This window comes from Zingiber officinale, chromosome 4A (assembly GCF_018446385.1).
Source record: "Zingiber officinale cultivar Zhangliang chromosome 4A, Zo_v1.1, whole genome shotgun sequence".
NCBI lineage: Eukaryota > Viridiplantae > Streptophyta > Magnoliopsida > Zingiberales > Zingiberaceae > Zingiber > Zingiber officinale.
The window spans coordinates 138005256-138026125 of record NC_055992.1 but is presented as its reverse complement, the minus strand read 5'-3'; the positions used below and the strand labels follow the sequence as shown (position 1 = coordinate 138026125).

Here is a 20870-nt window from a genome sequence, read left to right as displayed (position 1 = left end):
TTAAGATTCGAACATGCCCCATATTTCGGTGTCGGTTACTCTCGGGGGATTCGAGCCGTACGTATCGGCGCAGAGCATCTCGGCCGTTGGATCGGCGCGATGGGGTCTCTGTCTTGCCTCTAGAATGGAATTTAAAAAATAAAACAATTGCTCTTAAAAAGGAAAAAATCCATAAACCTTAAAACCCTAAATTAAATAAAATTATATATTAAAACTAAATTCTAAAAATATTTTATCATCTTTTAATTTATATAATCTCTTCTGTTCTTCACTTAGTCTCTTTAGTCATCCGCAAACTCTTTGCTCTATCTATAAACTCCTTTTGTTCTTGATCCGCGATCCTTGTTCATGCAAGTCGAACATAAACTTCTTTGTAAGAATCGCAAATGAATGTATTGCAGTTGCATGTATTATACAGAAGGAAACCTTCTTTGTAAGAATCATGAAGGATGAGAATTGATGATCGATATTGTAGGGGATTCGATAAAAAAAGAATGTCTCTATTAAAACATAAACTTCTCAACAAGTCCATGAATTCGATCTCTTTATCAGAGGCTTCATTGCCTTGTCCTCTTCGAGAGAAACCATTCCAAGATGGGATGGATCTTCGAGCATCATCTTCGCAACCAAGTAACCCCCAATGGACCATGTCTGGAACTTCCTAGCCTGTTTTCCTACATACCTCCCTAATTTGCCATCGTAGTACTCCGGCCAGCCATCTTTTAATAGCCGGCTCTCCGCGAGCTCTATTGCACGTCGAGCAATTTGTGGTCGACCAGTTTTGATACAGGCTGCAGTAAGCAGCCAAAGGAGAACTGCAACCACAGAAAAAAACAGTGGAAGAATGGTTCCATGATGGTTAGACCCATTTGTGTATCTCACATGCTAATCGTAAGGAACTCGAGAGAATTTGCATTTGAGCATAAGGTTTTATAGCCATTGTAACATGTAAGTTTCGATGATCTGAATTCAACTAACCTGGCCAAGATCCACCATTGTGATAACTCCATCTGGTATTCTTAGGATCACAGCCAGTGATGATTCGCCACTCGTGGTTCTCAATCGCAGGATAGGTTATCTTGAGAGGCATTTCACCGAGCAGTTCTTCCCAACGCTCTTCGATTAGATCCATAATAGCCATAGATTGCTCTGGTGTAGAAAGAGATGACAAAATGGCAACAAAATTTCCCAATGCAAACCATCGAAAATCCATCCTTGCTGGACTGACATTACCAATAAAATAGCCACCTCGAGTAGGCATGAACTCAAACACCCAATCTGGAATTGAATCGGGGATCACATTAAATTTGTTGACTGCTGTGTGAGAGTACTCCTCTGTTTTGTAGCGGTATATATCATTTAGTTGCTGGAAATCGAACCAAAAATAACTCCTCATATGGTAACTTAACGCATGCAGTCGTGTCACTATCCGTTCCACGAATTCTTTCCCTTCGGCATCATGTTTGAGCATCGACAAAGCACACCTCAAGGCCATGAAGAAAAGGGCTTGAATTTCAATAGGATAACCATATACACCCTGAAAATGACACATAACACATGTAAATAGGTAGGTATCAAAGTAAACAAAGGATCAATCTTTAAACTTTTGTGGCAAAGTAAAATAATTCTTTTCAACAAGAAGTGTGAGAGAAAAAATATAGTTTATGTCTAACAACTAAAGCTGAATAATGTGATGTCAGACAAAAATATGTAGAAATTGATCTTGCGGTTGTATCTACACTAGTCAATGCACATAAACAAGCAAACTCAATCAGACATGCAGTTGATTGAACTCACCTTAGCACATGACAACTTAGGACTTGAAGAAATTTCACTTGTATAACTACAAAAGGTGGCAAAGTAGCTTTTTGCAACAATAACTATACATATAATGCACATTATGCATCTATGACAAATAAAACATTGAATCATCGATGCTGCTGAGTAAAGACAGGTGTGTAGAAGGATATTTATCATCTTACCATTCTTCGATCAATCATTGAACATCCATCAGCACAAAGGAGGGTTGGAAATGTGTCAAAGCCCTCAGACAAACATAAAGCTAATATAAGCCTCATTCCTTTTTGGCAATCAGGTGTTTCTGCAAGAGATAAATCCCCAGTGGACTTCGTATAAGCACGAAGGAGAATAATCCACCAGAATCCTGAGTCAACCGGTGCAACTCTTCCAATTGCACTTTCACCAAAGTCAGCAATCAAAGTATCTGTTTTTCGAGCAGGATCATGCAGCACTTTGAAGCTTGCTGGCATGACTCCTTCACCCAGCTTGAAGCGATCAATCTTCTTTTCCCAACCTTGAAGGCGGAGAGTTTTCAAAAGGAAGTTTTTGACTATCTCCGGTTCTCCGTTCATTAGAAAAGCAAGTGCACTTGGTACAAAATCACGAACAAAGACCTACATAGATATAAACCAATTGTCAAACCAAACACTAGTTCAACATTTTAATGGACTTTTTTTGTCTTCTTATCCTTGTGAGATTATGGCCAAAAAGTAGGTTATAAACCAAATCATGAATATGAAGATGACCGAAAAAGCAAGTAAGGCCTAACATGGTTGTGTCTATAACATCATGAGTATTTCCCTGGAAAAAGAATGCATCAGAAGGTCAAGGATACATAGCTACTATGCACTTTGCAAAGCATTTAAAGAAAGAGAAGGATTTAAAAGGATCGCAAATGGTAAGAAAGTTATTGTAGTGAAGGCTCATGGTGAGTTTACTTGAAGGGAAGTAAAAAAAATTGCATTTTAAGCTAGGAGAAACTTAAAGGAAAGAATCATATTATCTTCCTCAGTGCCACTTACTTTCACCCATCAAATTTACTTTAACAGAATATGAAGGAAGAAAGTAATGTCCTTATGTTGTGCTTCCTAATGATTTGTATTCTCTCTCGCTCCATAACCATCCGACTTGGGTGGTAGCAAGATAAAGGAATGAATAAAAAGGCTTCCCCAATTGGTCCAACTAAAGATGAAAACAATTTCTTTCCTTTCTTTTCTTTTCTTTCCCTACTATTATCATCTAACTAAACAAGCCATCAAATATTTGCTACAACTTTACTAAGAAATATCTAAGAGGTGAGGATATCGTATTTTTAGCTCATAGTTTCCCATTATCAGTCAAATGCCAATCTCCTTAGGATCAATATGATCAACAAGATATGTAGAAACTCTGAAACTAGTAAACTACCTGATCATAGTTTAGGAGCTCCTCTGAGCCATGATCATTAGCCGCAATAGTGCCTACAGGGTGCCCTCTGTAATACACCAATGACTTCCGTAGCGCCTCCCATGCCTCGCCAATCATCGGATGCGGCTCAAAGGATTGGCGAGCCGATGAAGCAGGAGTGTCAAACCCGGACCTAAACCCTACAGGGGAGTACAAACTGTCATAGTTCTCAAGGTTTCTTACATTGATCGAGAGCTCGCTCATTGATCTCTCGTCGAACGACCTTTGCCGCTCGATGCTGAGCTTAGGCTTGTCAGGGAGCCGCGACAGATCAAGGTCATCCGCCTCCGCATTAGAAGCGTAGGATCCGACCTCACGAAGCCCTGATTCCTTGAACCCGTCCATCCCTCAACTACCTGCATCAAAAAACTCCATCATTTAACAACAAAACCAACTGGAAAGAACATTTTTTCTTGCTCGAAACTACAAACGACCTACATTTCTCATTTGACCAAGGATCAAAAGCCATACAACGAGATCGAACAAAAAAAAGGACAACAAAAAACCCATTTTCCATAAACTAAGCGTCATATCCATCAACTTCGATTCAACAAAACAAGTGAACAACTGCGAAGAAACTAGACATGCCTGGAGGAGAGAACAAGCAAAAACAGGGAGAAAACTGCAAACAAAATACCAAGAAATGCGGACGGAGCGAGAGCAGTCGGTTTCGCTCTACGAATCAAGAGGAGGCCGCCAAGGTCCGAGGGAAACGACGCGGGGCCGCCGCCACCAGCTCAAGGAGGGAGACGCAGAAGGGAGAAGATCAGAAAAAGGAAACAGCGTAGCTGGCCTCTGGTATTTTACGGCCGTCGAAAGCGTTAGCTGACATGGAGATAACGGCTGCCGTCTCTTGCTCCCCTGGCTAATCACGGCGACATTTAGATGAATTTAATCGATGCCAATAAATAATAAATAAATAAAAATAATTGATGGATTAGGCAATTTCCATTAAAAAATTAGAGAAATTTAATCAGTAAAATTTTAGTGTATTTTAATAATTAAAAAAATGAAAATAAAAGTTAGATCTGGCAGAAATTGGAGTGCACTGCACTTAAATGTTTCACAGTTCGAACATGCGAATCAGGTGAGGAGGTCGATTGTAATGATTTTTCGCACTTAGCAAATGGTAACCCGAAAAACTGCCTTAATGTTATTAGAGTTCCAAAGGGTCCCAGATAGCGGACCCAACCTGGTTGTTGGAAGTTATTGCGAGTGAGAGATGCTTGTTTTGGGTGGATATTTAAATGATTGTTTACTACGAAAGAATGGGGAAAAGGTGGATGGATAAATTGATAATGTTTAGCTTCGAGTTCGTGTAAGGAAGTGACGTCACGAGTCGTGCCTAACAAAACCTATAATGTTCGGTTAACTTGTCTATCAAATTAATCAAATCAAATCTCAATGCTCAATTGGATGCTACTCCTTTCTGTGTATTATTGTTGTTGACAGAACTTCATCATAACTTATTTGTATGTAGGTAGTCGGAGATTGAGGGAGAGTCTTGACGTAATGATAAAATTATTGTCATTGATCAAAAAGTCACGGATTCGAATTCTATGTATCTTGTTCTTTTCATCCTCTCTAGTAAACACTACCTAAAAGTTAAAGGTAAATGATGAAACCTGTGAATTTGTATGTAAACTATCCGTCTCTTTTCAGATGCAAAAGTTTGTCTCAGCACGAGATTAAGCAAAAGGAAATATCACATCCATACTTTAAACCATGGTTCATTTCGACTGAACCACGGTCCATATAATCCATGGACATGGAATCATTTTGAAAAATTATAGCTAAGTATTTATAGGGTTGGATTCAAAAATTTTATTTAAGGGATATAATTCATATAAAATCATAAAAGATGATGATTAAAAGAATCTCTTCAAACTCTTTTATGGATGTTAGATTCATAATCTATAATCCTAAGTCTTATCCCTTGATAGTTGATTTTGTAGGGTACAATAAGAGTGCGATAGAGGAGGGGAGGTGAATATTGCACTTTTAAAAAAAAATTCTTTTACTCGTTTAACTCAAGATCGTGCAGCGGAAAATAAAGAACAGATTCAGTTACTTGGTTCGGAGCCTAGGTTACGTTAACTCATACTCCAAGGCTCGCGATCCTTAATCATACCAATGGGCAATCCACTAAGACTGTTTTCTCCGAAAACCTTGGAGAGAAGCAGATCATGCAATATGAAAGAATATACGATAGTAACAATCTACTATCTTATGTGAGTTTAAGTACAATGTAAGCTTTTTAAAATAAAAATTATACTAAAACTTATATGGAAGATATTGCTCAATCGGCGCTTGAACGAAGTAGTTGCTTGCGTGAGTTGTAGAGCAGCAGCACGAACAGCCGTAGCTAGTATAGAGATGAACATTGAACCAAACAAATTTTCTTTTTCCAACCTCGGACCTCAAGTTCACTTTTATAAAAGCCATCGACGTTCGATCGACCGATCCCTAGGTTCGGTCGACCGAACCAACTCCCTTCATCTTCACTGAGATCTGATGCTGATTCTATCTTCAGCATTTAATGACATTAAAGTGTTCGGTCGACCGAACAGAGATTCTTCCCTATTCGTCGAGATCTGAAATTTATGCACCATTAAGTGATGATTGTTCGGTCGACCGATCAGTCGCACTTCCTTCTTTGCTTCTGCTCAGTCTGAACTGTGCCGAGTCATCAGGGTTTGGTCGACCGATCCTATGGTTCGATCGACCGATCAAGCTTTGATCAGACCCTGCTATGTTTTGGTCTAAACTGATATCTGCTCTGAGTTGTCCTTGTTCGGTCGACCGATCATCTGGTTTGGTTGACCGATCAGGCTGAACCTACAAAACAGTGTTAGACAATAATCCTGCAAAATATATATTAGCACAGTAATAATATATCTAATGCATGAGTAATAATAATAGACAATTCAACCGTCTTGATCTCAACTTAGAAACCTTCCCAATTTCTTCAGTTAGATCAGCGACCTTAGGTTGTTCCTTTCAGGAACATGACCTCACTGTCGCTCCTCCAGTTGCTTACCTCAACCTACCTGTCAAACATTGGTCCTCTAGACCGGTTTGGACTTTGTCTGATAAGTGTCTAATTGCCTGATCCACTAAGACTTTCTGCAATACTACATTAGCCAACAGCAATAATAGTAATACAAAATACTATGGTAAATCTAAACTTAAATTTATTGAGATCCGCTGGTCCGGTCGACCGCGTGCGGTTGACCGAAAACCATTCGATCAACCTTGCTTGGAGTTCACTTCTCCAAGACTTCTCGTTACCTAAGGTTATCTCCCCCTAGGATTTTCTCCATCTGTCTTCACTCACCAGAACCTAAGGTTACCACCCCCTAGGTTGTTCGTCACCTAGCTTCACTCACCAAAACTCAGTATTCGGTTACCCAGGGATCAAGTCCTCTAGACCTATCGAATCCACTTAGCTTCCACGATCTACCGAGATTTCCCTTGCCTTAATATTCGACTACCCAGGGATCATGTCCTCCAGACCTATCGAATCCACCTGGCTTCCATGATCTACCGAGATTTTCCTTGCCTAGCCTGCAACTAAAACTTCTCTTGCATAGGGTTAGTCATTCGGTTGACTTCCCACCATTGTCTAGCCATGACTAGGGCTTCCCATGATCAGGCTACATTAAACATACTTAAACATATTTATCGAATATTAAAATTTTGGAGGTCGATTGCACCAACAGATTCAACAAAAGATCAATTACATCTGAACTAATATGAAGTTTATCAAAAGACTCTTCATACTTTTTTTCAACGTAAGTTTCATAACTTCTTTTTTCAAAGATAGTAATTCTTGAACATTTAATTTTTTAAAAAATTATCTTAACATACTATGTATAGTTAAAAAAAAAATCAAGATATATGTCAAAAAAAAAAAAAAAAAAAAAAGAATACTTAAAATCAATCCTAAATGTAAAAGTAACAAATATTTAATCATCAATACTCCAAAATAATAGAATCTTAGGACACTCCGATGAGCTAGAGAGGAGGTGATTAGCTCTAATCGTTTTATTAATGATTTGTTGTAGCAAAAACTCTAAGCAAAGACTTCAAAATGCTAATGCTCTTGATTTTACTTCGTATCCATGCCCTTAAGGTGACTAATCCAAGGGTCCACTCTTCCTCACAGATATATTATGAAAACCTCCTCCGTGGAAGCGGAGAAGCCTCGTATAAACTCAAACACAATAGTACATGAGAAAATACAACAATATATGCAACAAGAATAAGTAAATAAATACATCAATCTAAAAAATTGCTTTTGATCTCTTATTGATCTGGAAACATCTCTTGTAGACTCGGAAGTACAGTAACACTTTATCCTGAATCATTCAAGAATCAACGGTAAAGAATGGAGAAGAAGAGTTGTGTTTAAATCTTCGTTGTCGTCTTTATATCCCGTGAATTAGGACTTCTAATCGATTGACCTTACCTCTAATCGATTACCACGTCAAATTTGAGAGCATCCAACCATCTAAACCTCTCAACCGCTCTTTTTCGCGTCTCCCAAACTTACCTGATTGATTAAGCGTTTCTTAATCAATTACCTAATCGATCAAGAATGTCTCTGTGCTCTCGCGAAAACTCCTCTCAATCGATTGTCTAATCAATTACTTGGCTTCAATTGATCACCTAATCGATTCAAAAGTCTATTGTTCATTTCACGAACTTCTCTGAATCAATTCAGCACTTTACCAATCGATTCAGCACAGAGAACACCGTGCTTCATGAAATCCCTCTTTAATTGATTACCTAATCGATTGACTTCAGGGTGAATTGATCACCTTATCACATGCGCATCACGCAGAGATGCGCTCAATCGATCAGCGACTCGATTGACACAACTCTCAATTGATCACTTGACTGATTGCCTAACCCTAACTTGCTTAACTCAAGTCTAGGGTTCCCTTACCCAATCTCCAGTCAACTATGACTTGTTGGGACTTTTTCATCATGTGTCCAGTCAACCTTTAAATCCACTTAGACTTTGCCAACTTCCCATTTGATTTCTAGTCACCCAGTGCAGACCTCCTTGACCCACTTGAAATTTTCTCTTGTCTAACAGCAGTTAGAACTTTACCTTGCCAACATGCGGTCCCCCTTGACCCACTTAGACTTCCCTTTATTTAACCTCAGTTAGGGTTTTCCTTTGCCAATGTGTGATCCTCCTTGATCCACTTGGACTTTACTTGCCTAACCACAGTTAAGACTTTCCCTGTCAACGTGCGGTCCTTCTTGATTCACTTGAACTTTCCTTTAGCTAATCGCAGTTAGGACTTTACCCATGTCTAATCCTAGTTATGACTTTATCATTGTCTAACTGGACTTCTCTCTCACATGTCCCACAATATATTGTCCAAACATATTATCCATAATATATTATCTAAACATCGAAACTCAAATTCGACTCTACTTAAGTTTAGTCAAACTGATCAATCTTAATCCGAACAACGATTATACTAACAATCTCTCAATATAAAAAAGATTTAAAATTCTTACTATCAAAATAGATAAAACTCAAAAATAATTAAACTAACAATTTGATAGTATAAAACTAAAAAAAAATTAAACTAACAATTAAGAAATAAAGAAAAATAAATAAATATGATATATGTTTTTCAAAATGTCAAAATTGAAAGGTTAAAAAGGGGAAAGAAATAAGGGAAAATGTGATACTTTCAGAAATCGCAAGCTAAACGTTTTTTTTCCAAAGAAGAGGGCAGGAGCCCAGAGCCGTTCGGTGTGAAAAGTATCGATAATAGAGTTTTGTTTTTAAAGGTATATTTGTATTTTTTTTTTAAATGAGGGGTCCATGTCCGTTTGTGATTCTGCCGCAGATTATTCAATTAAAAATTCTTTAAAAAATTGAAATATGTTAAGTTTTGCAAATATAAAATTGATCATTTTTTTTAAGTTTCAAGAATAAATCCAGGATGAGTATCATCCTAATATCTACTTTGTTTCTAAGTTCTTCGATAAAATATTCTTGTATAACTATACGACCACGTTTTTCTATCATGGTTCGACTTTCCTAAGCTCTAACGTCATAGTTTATGATCGTTTGATGGATCACTCTTATACTTTTCCCTTCATAACAACACTTGAAGAACGTCTTATACAATAAAAATATTATGGTTTAAATAAGACTTATAAAAATAGCCCTTAAAATAGTTTCATTATCAAACATGCGTCACTAACATGATTTTATTATCCCCATTAAAAAAAATAAATCGGTTATCTTAACGATCCCCCTAATGACGATCCTATAGATATAAAGAAAGATAAATATATGTACAAAGTATTAGGTGCATGATGGGATAAACCTTAGGTCATCGTCAATTTTTGAGAATCGACTTCTAATCATTACGTCAGAGATGTCATATGTCCACCATCCGCGTTACGTCCTAAGACGTATTATCCCCATAAGAATACACGCTTAGTGGAGTATGTCCTTGGAGAAAATTCCTCCCACTTCCTTGTCACTTAGCGATTGATAATAAGTTGATATCGTGATTTATCTCCCTTCATATAACCGTTGAGAAGACAATCAAAATCCTACATTGAAAATATATGAAAAAGATCATGAGTTTAAAATAGTTAAACTATCTTCATTTGTATGAGTTCTTTTGTGTAAAGGTCAAAAAGAATAGTATGAAGGCTTAAGCCTAAAGTGAATAATATCATACTATTGTAAAGATATATGAATTCTTTTGGTTTCAACAATTGATATCAAAATACTACATTGGAAAGATATGAAAAAAAGATCATGAGTTTAAAATGATGAAACTATATCTTCGTTTATATGAGTTATGTTGGGTAGAGCCAAAAAATATAACCATGAAGCTTAGGTCTAAAATGGATAATATCATATTATTGTAGAGATATATGAATTCTTTTATTCTCAACAAGTGGTATCAAAGTTATGGTTCAGATCGGATGTTATATAGGACGACCTTGAACGAAGTTGAGAGGAGATCCGAAATAGGTCAAGAGCAACTGAATAATTGCGAGGAGGCCTAAAGCAGGTCAAGAGTGATCAGATAGTTACAGATAGACTCTGAGTAGGTCAAGAGTGACTAGATGCTTACGGGGGAGGTTTGAAACAGATCAATAGTGACCGGATACAAATGCTTGTGATGAGATTTAGAGCCGGTCAAAAGTGATTAGATGCTTACTAGGAGGTCCAGAACAGGTCAAGAGTGACCGGATACTTGATGAGAGGTTCAGAGCAAGTCAAAAGTGATCGAATACTTACAGGGAGACTCGAATTATATGAGTAATAATGGTCCTTTAATTGAAGGGAGGATTATTAAGGATATAATTAAAATCTCATATTAAAAGGATAAGAAAAAAATTATGAATTTAAAAGAATAAAGTTATCTTAATTGGTTTGTAAAACTCAAAAATAAACAATTGACCCGTATGATATATTGACCATAGTCAATCTAATAACAATATGTCCGCCTAAATTAAGACTATCCTTGCCTGAGCATTGCGCTCAACTAAACAAATGTCTTAACTATCGATCTTTTTTCCATCAAAATTTTCATGTTTCATATGTATCGAACTCTTAACTGTCATTTTTCTAGTGATCTACTTTAATCATTTCTTATTAAGCTTTTCATTTTTCAAATGACCCCTTAATTATATTTACTTTGGCACGCAAATTCAACGTGATGATGATGTATCGATGCGAATTAATAATAACACCAACTTGTTTAATTAAGAGTCATATTTGATAATTAGTGATGTCGTTCACTTCTCTCGAGGGACAACTCCTGGACCGGTCTGAACCGGACCGGATGGATATTACCAAACTACCCTGCTGTCTGGATCGTATGACGCAGTAAGCACGCGGAAGGTAGGGGAGAGTATTTTGGACATTTGAAGACTTTGGCTGTGGTGGGGGCCGCATTGGTTGGGTTTGTTTAATACGACGTGGTCCTCGGCACCCACGGGAAGCACGTGCTTTTGGGGAAGTTATCGACATCCCCCCGAATTTTGTGCTTCTTCAACATAATTCCTAAACTTTTTAAATATCATCTACCTTATTCAACTTATTCAACTAAGAGGTCAAATAGTCAGTAGATCCCCTAGACAACCTCTAATTGACTCCACTTGCGTCGCGATTATTCATGTTGTTGTTGGCCACGAGTATCTTGCTCAATTATATGTTTATTGCCAACTAAGTCGATATGTCTCTATCGAATAAACAATGAGGAGGAGGAGTTACGTTGTTGAGATAGAATAATGACATTTTTGTCAATCTACTTTTGTCATCCTCATTAGATATTTGATATATACTATTGAAATCATTCAAACAAGATAGTTAGTCAAGTCAAATCATGTTTTGTGTTGTTTAAAAGTGTTTAATAAGTTACTAAGGTGCTGATTTTTTTTATCATTATTGAAGCTTAATTCATTTAGATATTATTAAATTCTCAACTTAATATTGTTTGATTGTTTAATATTTTTATATTTTTAACTTTGTTAGATTTTATTAGGAAACTTAATTTTATATGTTAGAGCTTTTATTCATTTGTAAATTTATTTATAAAATTGATAAAAAAAAATTATAAGTTAGAACTTCTTTTATTTACAAACATTTGGTCATAAATATTATTAACGAACAATTTATATTTTTATTCACTAATATAATGAACTATATATATATATTCAATTTTAAGTAATTAAGATAATGTATCTAATTGGTCTTGTGAATATTGAATAACGATAAATAGAATACAAAATTTGCTCAAAATGAGTTAATTTTAAAAAGTAAAATTGCGAGGACATTTTTAAAAATATTCTTAGGTTTTTTTTTTTGGATTGCCTGTCCCATACGGAGGGAAACACCCCAAACGAGGGTTCTACGAACTGACTGTCCACTCGAAATGGGTCCCACATCAAATTACCTCAATACGTCACCCTCTATACAATTGGACTAAGATCGGCTATTGAGATTAGACAGAACCAATCAACAGAAGGTAACAGAGTGAGTATCTTGATAGTGGTATCTCTCCTTGCGCCGTACCGCGAATGGAACGTTGTAGTGCAGAATTAATTAAGACCAAAATGAGACGAAGGAAGGGACGGTCACGCGCTTGCGAGATCGGAATGGCAGCAGTCTCTATAAGACGGTCTCCGCTCGATGCCGCTGGAGTGGAGCAGGAGGAGGGAGGGATCCAATCCGGACGCGAATGGCGGCGGCGTCTCCTTAGCGGTGCTGCTGTCTATCTGCGTCGCCTCGCCCCCGAGCTCCGTTGGCAACTAAAGAGAGGTGCGAGCAGTTGCCATTTGAGATTTCGGCGTTCGTGCTTCGTTTCGTGTTAACTTGTGCAGTTTCGTCTAGCTGCGGGAGTTTGAATGTTGTTTGTGTGCCCACCATTGCTGTTTTTGCTTGCATTAGAGACCTTACTTTGGATCCGGTGGACGCCTGCTTTCATTTCTCCTGCACGTCGGAGTTGGTTTTTTGGTTAGATCTGTTCGATTCACCTGGTTGAGTTCGTGTGCGCTGACATCCAAGTTACTGACTTTTTGCCTGTTTAAAGGAAGAGACGAAGCTAATTTTTTTTTATTTTCCGCTCAATAAGTTAATGCCATTGTTATATTGTTTCGATATTTTGTCTGTTTTGAAGGAAATCCCAGCCAAATACCTTTGCAAGACGCATTCTTTCTTGTTTTAATCTCTCTGTGTTTGTTCTTCTCTGATCATTTCTGTTAGAAAGATCCTAGATGAATCTCCACGTATTTGCTTCATGTCTTCAGTCTTCACTGACTGTCGATTGTGTTAGTAAATTTAGATTTTAGTTTTTCGGGGTGGGTCATTAGACTTTTAGCAATTTCCTAGATTGTTCCATATTTTTTCCGGTTTTACTGGATCGCAAACTTCCCAATTTTACCAAGGAACACCTATTTCAAATTACAAGCTGATTCATTTTGGGTTTAAATCTCATGTCTGAGTTTTATCCATATCTAAATGTTGATTTTGGGGCTTACTCCATCTGAAATATCATAAGCAAAGGAAAATGAATGCTTGAGTATTTTGTGTTTCTTTTTTTTTTTTGTACTCAAATGATCTTTTTCATTCGTTTAATTCATGTGACCCAATTTTTAGGAAGGGATAAGCCCCCAAGTCCATGTTCTAAGTGTCAATGAACCAATACATGAATTTCTAGCCACAATGAAAACAGAATAAGCTTGTTTAACATTATTGTGCATATTTACACTCAATAAATAGATTCTGAAATCATCTTGTTTGCTCATTTTGTTTTTTTTTTTCTCAATATTTTACTACGGGATAAGTCTAAAAATTTATATTTTAGGTGTAAATGAACTCACTCACAAGATCTCTCTCTAAATTGAGTCAACAAGCTTGAATCAACTTATGAAACATTTTGTGATATCTACACCCCCAAAATCCACGTTTCAAAATTAGCTTGGTGACTGTTTTTTTTTTTTGGTTGTTTTAGACGTTTTAGGGTGCGTTGATTCCCAAAATTGTCATTTCAAATGTAAATGATCTCACAAAATTTCAACCCAAAATGAGTCAACAAATTGATTTAAACATATGGAAAAAAGTGGAATGAGGAGTGATTTGATAAACTGGAAAATTAGGTATAATATGCAAAAGAACTAAAAACAATTTGCTTGATCCATTAAATCGTCGTTAGATTTTTAATATATTTGTGTACTTGATCTAAGTGATTGTTGAGGTAGTCTTTGAAGAGTGTGTATTAGTTCATCAATGGTTGTGACCTTGTTTGTCTCTCTTATTGTAGGAAATTGGTGCCAGGTGAAATACAGATTGTCGACATGGCTGGGAAAAACTCGCACTACAATAGGAGGGCATCATCCTACTGCTCATCAACAACCATTGTGGTGTTTGTGGCCCTCTGTTTAGTTGCGGTATGGATGGTCGCATCCTCGAACATTGCCCCTGCAAAGTTGCCTTCCTCAGAGATGAAAAATAAGGTTACAGGGGGTGGTACTAAGCCACCAAAAGGTGGTTCAGGTGATGTAACTGAAGACTCACTTAAAGAAGAGGCAATCAACGATGAGAATGTAGTTCCGAGTAAATCTGATATTGAGTCTGACAAAATTTCTGAGGTGGCAGTGCAAACCAAAGAGAAAAATCCTTCTATGGGAGATGAAGAAACTAATGAAAACTCTGATGCATTAGATAAGAATGACAGTGATGCAAATGGGGAACAAGATGTAGAATCCAATGAGAAGGGTGAAGATGCAAAACAGGGACATGATACCAATCATGGTGAGACAGATGGTGAGGGGAACAAACAAAAGTCAGAGCAAGGTGTAATAGAGGAAAAACTGGATCGAAGCACTAACGAAGACAAAGATGACAATCAATCGAAGAACAAAGATGAGCATGAGGTTTTTCCTGGGGCACAGTCGGATATTTTAAATGAGACTGATATGCAGAATGGGGCATGGTCTACTCAAGCTGTAGAATCAAAGGATGAGAAGGAGATGCAGGCTGCTTCTTCTTCCAAGGGCCAGATTATAGAGTACAGCTGGAAATTGTGCCATGTAAGTACTGGAGCAGATTATATCCCTTGTCTCGACAATGAAGCAGCTATTAAGAAATTACGTAGTACTAAACATTATCAACATAGAGAGAGGCACTGCCCTGATAATGCTCTAACCTGCCTCGTTCCTCTTCCTGATGGATATAAACAACCAATTAAGTGGCCCAAGAGTAGGGAAAAGGTACTTATTTTATTTGCATCTTGATTTATATTTAGTCGTTTTACTTCTAAGGCTTAGCTGGCTGAACCTCGTTCATTGTTACTACAGATATGGTACAGCAATTCCCCCCATACCCAGCTTGCAGAGGTAAAAGGACACCAGAACTGGGTGAAAGTTTCAGGAGAGTACCTCAACTTTCCAGGGGGAGGAACTCAGTTTAAACAAGGTGCCCTTCACTACATTGATGTCATCCAAGAGGTTGAGTACTGATCTTAAGTGATTGTGACTTAACAGTTTTTTCAATTTAAGCATTTGTTTGTTCCTTTTACCAGTATGTGTTTGAGGATTTTTCATTCTTGACTGCACCAAACCAATGGCACTCTTTCTTTGCATATTTGTTTACTTTGCAGTTTGTCATTCTTATTCATGCTTGTGCATCTTAACAAAAGTTCATGACTACCTGACATCAATATGTTGGTATATGAGTAAATCCAAAATTGTGATGCTTTTATCCCATTACGCTTTTGATTTCTTTCTCTCGCATTTTGCTAGCATTTGCAAAATTGTTAACAAAATGTTAAATACTTGTATAATGATATTCATGATGATCTTAATATTTTTTGTTTCTTTAATGAGATTATCAGATTTTCCTTTTCTAGCTTTCTATGCATGGAATAATCTCAAAGTCATCTTAGTGAAGTTAAAAATAAAGAATCAACTCCTTAAGCTTGTTAGACCTTAATTTTTCTTATAAACTACAGGCATTGCCTGATATTGCTTGGGGTAAACGTAGCCGTGTCATATTGGATGTTGGATGCGGAGTGGCTAGCTTTGGTGGTTATCTCTTTGAGCGAGATGTGTTAACCATGTCATTTGCACCCAAAGATGAGCATGAGGCACAGGTACAGTTTGCTTTAGAGAGAGGCATTCCGGCAATATCAGCAGTCATGGGAACCAAGAGGCTTCCATTCCCAAGCAAGGTCTTTGATGTAATTCACTGCGCCCGCTGTCGAGTACCATGGCACATAGAAGGTAATTCACTGTGCCCGCTGTCGTTACCTTGCATAGGCTTTTGTTTTCTTTGTGCAATTAGTTCTAAGCTTAAGATAAAATCTTGTAGGTGGTATGCTTTTGCTGGAGTTGAATAGATTGCTGCGCCCTGGCGGTTATTTTGTCTGGTCTGCAACTCCAGTTTATCAAGACCTACCTGAAGATGTTGAAATTTGGCAAGGTAGAATATTCAAATATTTTCTTAAACCTTTCTCAACTAGATTAGCTAGATCCATAGAGCAAGGAAACCCTAAATCAATATTTATGAGAATAAGGCCAACCTGAACTAATTGAATAATTGTTGTAACATGTGAACAAGGTCATGTAGATACTGAGAGCTTAACTAATATTTCTTAATCAAATCTGCTGCAGCTATGTCTTCCTTGACAAAATCTATGTGCTGGGATATAGTAGCAAAGAAAAATGATACACTAAACCAAGTAGGTTTTGTTATCTTTAAAAAGCCTTCAAACAATAAATGCTATGAAGAAAGAGCAGAAGATGAACCCCCTCTATGTCAGGAGTCTGATAATGCAGATGCGGCCTGGTATGTTTGCTGTTTTCATAAACAGATAACTTATTTTCAATTTTTCTACTGCTCATTCATGCTTTAGTTAGACTTTAACATCTGTATTCGTGTATATGCAGGAACGTTCCTTTACAAGCATGCATGCACACATTGCCGGTTGATTCGGCAGCTCGTGGCACAATGTGGCCAGAACAATGGCCAGAAAGGCTAACAAAGCCACCTTACTGGCTGAACGGCCCTCAGCTTGGAGTTTACAGTAAGCCAGCAGCCGAAGACTTTCAAGCTGACTATGAGCATTGGAAGCAAGTACTGAATAAATCTTACCTCAGCCGAATTGGAATCAACTGGCCAAATGTGAGGAATGTAATGGATATGAGATCCATATATGGAGGGTATGGAGATATAATCAAGAATGCATTCATAATATGTAAATTTGAAGCAATTATTTTTTTCATTGTTTTTTATTTACAAACTTATGGTTCTTTTTCCCTAAAAGACTGGTTTTCTAGTATAATAGAGGTAAATATAATTCCTGCATCCTATTTCATATCCTTTAGTGAGTTTTTAAATTCTGAAAATTCATGAGCTTCGGTAAGGTTTATTTACAAACTAGCTGATTTGACTTTTTTTTCTTGGTGCTCGTCTCCTAGCTAGCCTCTAAGCTTACTTCTTTAGGAATTTGTTTGGTTGTCTTCATTAATCAGGAAGTCAAATCACTATTCTAGTTTCTTGGTTTATACAACATGATTGCCCATGCTAGTTTTAACATGTTGGTCCTTTCTTACTACCCTGGTTTGTTTGCAGTTTTGCGGCAGCTCTGCGGGACATGAAGGTCTGGGTGATGAATATTGTTCCAATTGATTCACCAGACACACTTCCTATTATTTACGAGCGTGGACTGTTTGGGATGTATCACGACTGGTGTGAATCATTTAGCACCTATCCAAGGACCTACGATCTCCTGCATGCAGACCATCTATTCTCGAAACTTAAGAAAAGGTTGGTCCTCGGCATTCTTTGCTACTCTACTGTATCTTCTCTAATTATGCTTCAATCTTCATCATAACATCACTTTGGCACTATTACTTGTGCATTTCACAATAGCTGAAACAAAGATATGCTTGTTATGCTATGAATCAAACTTAGAGGGATTGATATCTATGGTTTGAGTAGTTATGCAATTCCCTTTTGGATTTGCAAAGTAACCTAAATACGGTACCTACCTTTGTGATTAACATTAATTTGGTGATTGTATTGTGCAATAGGTGCCGACTGCTACCGGTAATAGTCGAAGTCGATAGGATTCTGAGACCCAAAGGGAAGCTGATAGTTAAGGACAATGCCGATACAATTAGTGAGATAGAGAACATTGCAAAGTCACTTCACTGGGAGACAATAGTAATCTACTTAGAGGGTAAAGAAGGATTGCTTTGTGTTCAGAAGACAATGTGGAGACCCACAAGATAAAGAAATAAGTATGTCACCATTGTCTTAACACCTCATGGCAATTTTGTTTACTCGATGTTCAAGTGCGGAAACTCTATCAAATACAAACTCACTCCGAAAGATAATGCATTATTGGATTGATGAAGTCATTCGTCCATTCTTGCTGATGAAGATCATTGTTGCAAATCTCCTGGAGAGGTCTCCATGGTTATTTTAACAAATCTAGCAAATTGTCAAAAAAAATTCTTTTATTTTTTCAGTTAATTACTTCATATGTAACCTCTGTATCAGACAGAAAGCTTGTTGGATTCTCATTGAATAAATGAAGTAGGCAAACTTCTACCAGGTTTTCTTCTCAATTTGATTGTTGCTTCCTCTTAATCTGAAAATGAAAATATCCAAAAATTTAACTTAAAAAATTGTGATTTAAGAAAAGTAATGATTTCACGAAAATTGTTGGAAAATTAGTATACAAATTTGAAACATAACTTATGCACATTTAGAAGTCAATCTTCAAAATATTTATCCCAGGTGGGAGTTGAATGAATCTTGGTCCTCTTTTATTTGAGTGTTTTACTAGTGTATCATATTTGTCGGGCGCCATCAAATTAAAATTTTAGTTTTGACTTGATGTTGTCTTATCATCTTTTATATGTATAGTCAACTAAGAACAATCATAATTCTTATTCTTATGTGATGGTTTGCTCAATTTTTTGATTTATTTTTCCACATCAGCGTATGACCTTTATAGAAAATAAGAACAATCATAATAATTAGCAAATATTATAATATTATTTAATCATCTTTGATATATACACACACTGTTATTACCCTGGGCGACAATGACATATATTTTTTTTTTGTTTATTTTTTTTAAATTTCTGATTATGCCAATAAGTTTGTCTTTGGAATTTATGGGTTAGATTATAACATTAAGCAAAAAAAATCGAAAAAAATATGTTGGGTGTACATAGGATGTGCGAGATAACAAAATTCTCTCTCTTTATATATATATATATATATATATATATATATATATATATATATATATAAACTTTCAACATTGAACTAATCTCAATTTTTATTTGATTCTATACGTAAGACTTATGCAGTTCTTCTATGTTGGTGACTCTTTCAAGTGAGAAATTGAGTCCTTCATCCACTCTTTGGGGACAAAGAAGCCCGCGGAGCAGAGCCACAAGCATGAAGTTGGAATGTCAAGTGGCGCGAAGGAGGGCATTCGAGTTTGGAGTCTCTAGATCAATACAAGCAGGTAAAGATGGAAGTAGAAGAGAGATGTCTCAACTAGGCAAAGATCGAAGGAGAAGAGAGATGTATTGATATGACGTACAATGGAGGGGTCCAGTACAATGGGAAAGTCAATAGTCAAGATGATGTGACGGTCAAAAGTAAAAGAAGGATGATAGTCAAGGACGGGAAGTTCCTAGCCTGGTCCAAAAAAAAGAAAGTAGCAGTCAAGACCTAGAAGTTCTTCGGGAACTTTATTGTCCCACCTCATAGGCACGACTCTCGATATACTCTCGGCCGGTCTTAACTGATCGGTCCCTAGGGCTTAGTCCCCTAATTCCCTCCTGAGCACCGCCCCAATCTACTCCCAATCGACTTCTTAGCTGATCGGGCTCTAAGGCTCAGTCCCCTTATTCTTTCCCAGGCACCACACTAGTCTACACTCGGCCCGCTTCTTAGCTGATCAATATCTTTGGGCTCAATCCCCTCATTCTCTCTTGGGCACCGTCCCAGTCTACACCTGGTCGGCTTCTTAGCTAGTCAGTATCCCATAACTCAACCCTCTCATTCCTTCCTTGGCACCGCCTCAATCTACACCCAGTCGGCATCTTAGTTGGTCGGTCCCCGAGGGCTCAGTCCCCTCATTTTTTCCGGGGCACCGCCCCTGTCTACACCCGAATGACTTATTAGTTGGGCGGGCTATCATCGGGAGACAACATTGTCAAGAAATCGCAACAATTTGTCAGGGAATAACAGTTATTCATTAGGGAATATTCTGATATTCTGCCTCCTTGTAGCGTGAAACCTTCATCTACCTAATAGGAGCTTGTTGTACTTCAGACATCACCCGACATGCTCTGATACCCGACATTCTTTGATATTTCATCATCACGGAAGTTATGAGAGGTAGTATAAAAAAGGAGATCATCTCCGTTGGCCAGGTACGCGCACACATATGCATCTACTGCAATAGTACTATTCATCTTCTTCTGTTTGCACTTTTGCTTTGTGCTGCTCTCGACTTGAGCGTCTGAAAGCTTATGCCAGGGGCATCTTCCCTGGCTCTCGCTCTAACACCCCCATGTGATTTCTCCGCGTGTTCACAGACTTGTGGGTACCATTGGTGACTTTTCCTTCACCCCCACCCTGTTTTGCTGTAAGGAGAAAAATCCTGCAACGTCCTCGTAGGCTCTAGATCTAGGTCCTTTTTTCGTCAACTTTTTTACCCTCATAGTCGGTCCTCTATCTAACTCAGCTTCTCAACGGGATCATGTATCAACTAGGACTCCTCTCATTGAGGAGCTGACTAATCCTCCTATGTTCTTCGAGTTCTTTGTTTTTCTTTGAAAATGAAATGGTTGATTAGTTGCTTGTTTGGATTTTTTTTTACCTACCAAAAGTTGATATAAATAATATATTTAAAAAAATCGAAAGGGTCTTCTAATTATCAAAATTGTTAAAAAAACAGCGCGTTTTAAAGTTAGAACGACACCCTAATATATTTTTTATTCTGAAAATATCTTTATTCAAATGCTGTTGCTATTGTATGACATGTTAAAATAAATGATTCAACTTGATCAAACATATTATCTATATAACACTT

General features: G+C 37.3%; 2 protein-coding genes across 2 annotated transcripts; one reads left to right on the top strand and one right to left on the bottom strand.

Moving 5' to 3' along the window:
* Positions 1 to 370: 370 nt before the first annotated feature.
* On the bottom strand, positions 371 to 4099 carry LOC121971422 (probable alkaline/neutral invertase D). Its single transcript, XM_042522683.1, has 5 exons — positions 3884 to 4099; positions 3208 to 3602; positions 1983 to 2414; positions 979 to 1537; positions 371 to 815 (listed from the first exon to the last, which is right to left on the bottom strand). Exons 2-5 carry the CDS (start codon positions 3589 to 3591, stop codon positions 520 to 522), a joined length of 1671 nt encoding a protein of 556 aa, XP_042378617.1. The 5' UTR covers positions 3592 to 3602; positions 3884 to 4099; the 3' UTR covers positions 371 to 519.
* An 8291-nt stretch (positions 4100 to 12390) lies between these two features.
* On the top strand, positions 12391 to 18364 carry LOC121971421 (probable methyltransferase PMT26). Its single transcript, XM_042522682.1, has 9 exons — positions 12391 to 12565; positions 14067 to 15015; positions 15103 to 15252; positions 15756 to 16026; positions 16115 to 16225; positions 16417 to 16591; positions 16693 to 16965; positions 17378 to 17572; positions 17839 to 18364. Exons 2-9 carry the CDS (start codon positions 14101 to 14103, stop codon positions 18038 to 18040), a joined length of 2292 nt encoding a protein of 763 aa, XP_042378616.1. The 5' UTR covers positions 12391 to 12565; positions 14067 to 14100; the 3' UTR covers positions 18041 to 18364.
* Positions 18365 to 20870: the final 2506 nt, after the last annotated feature.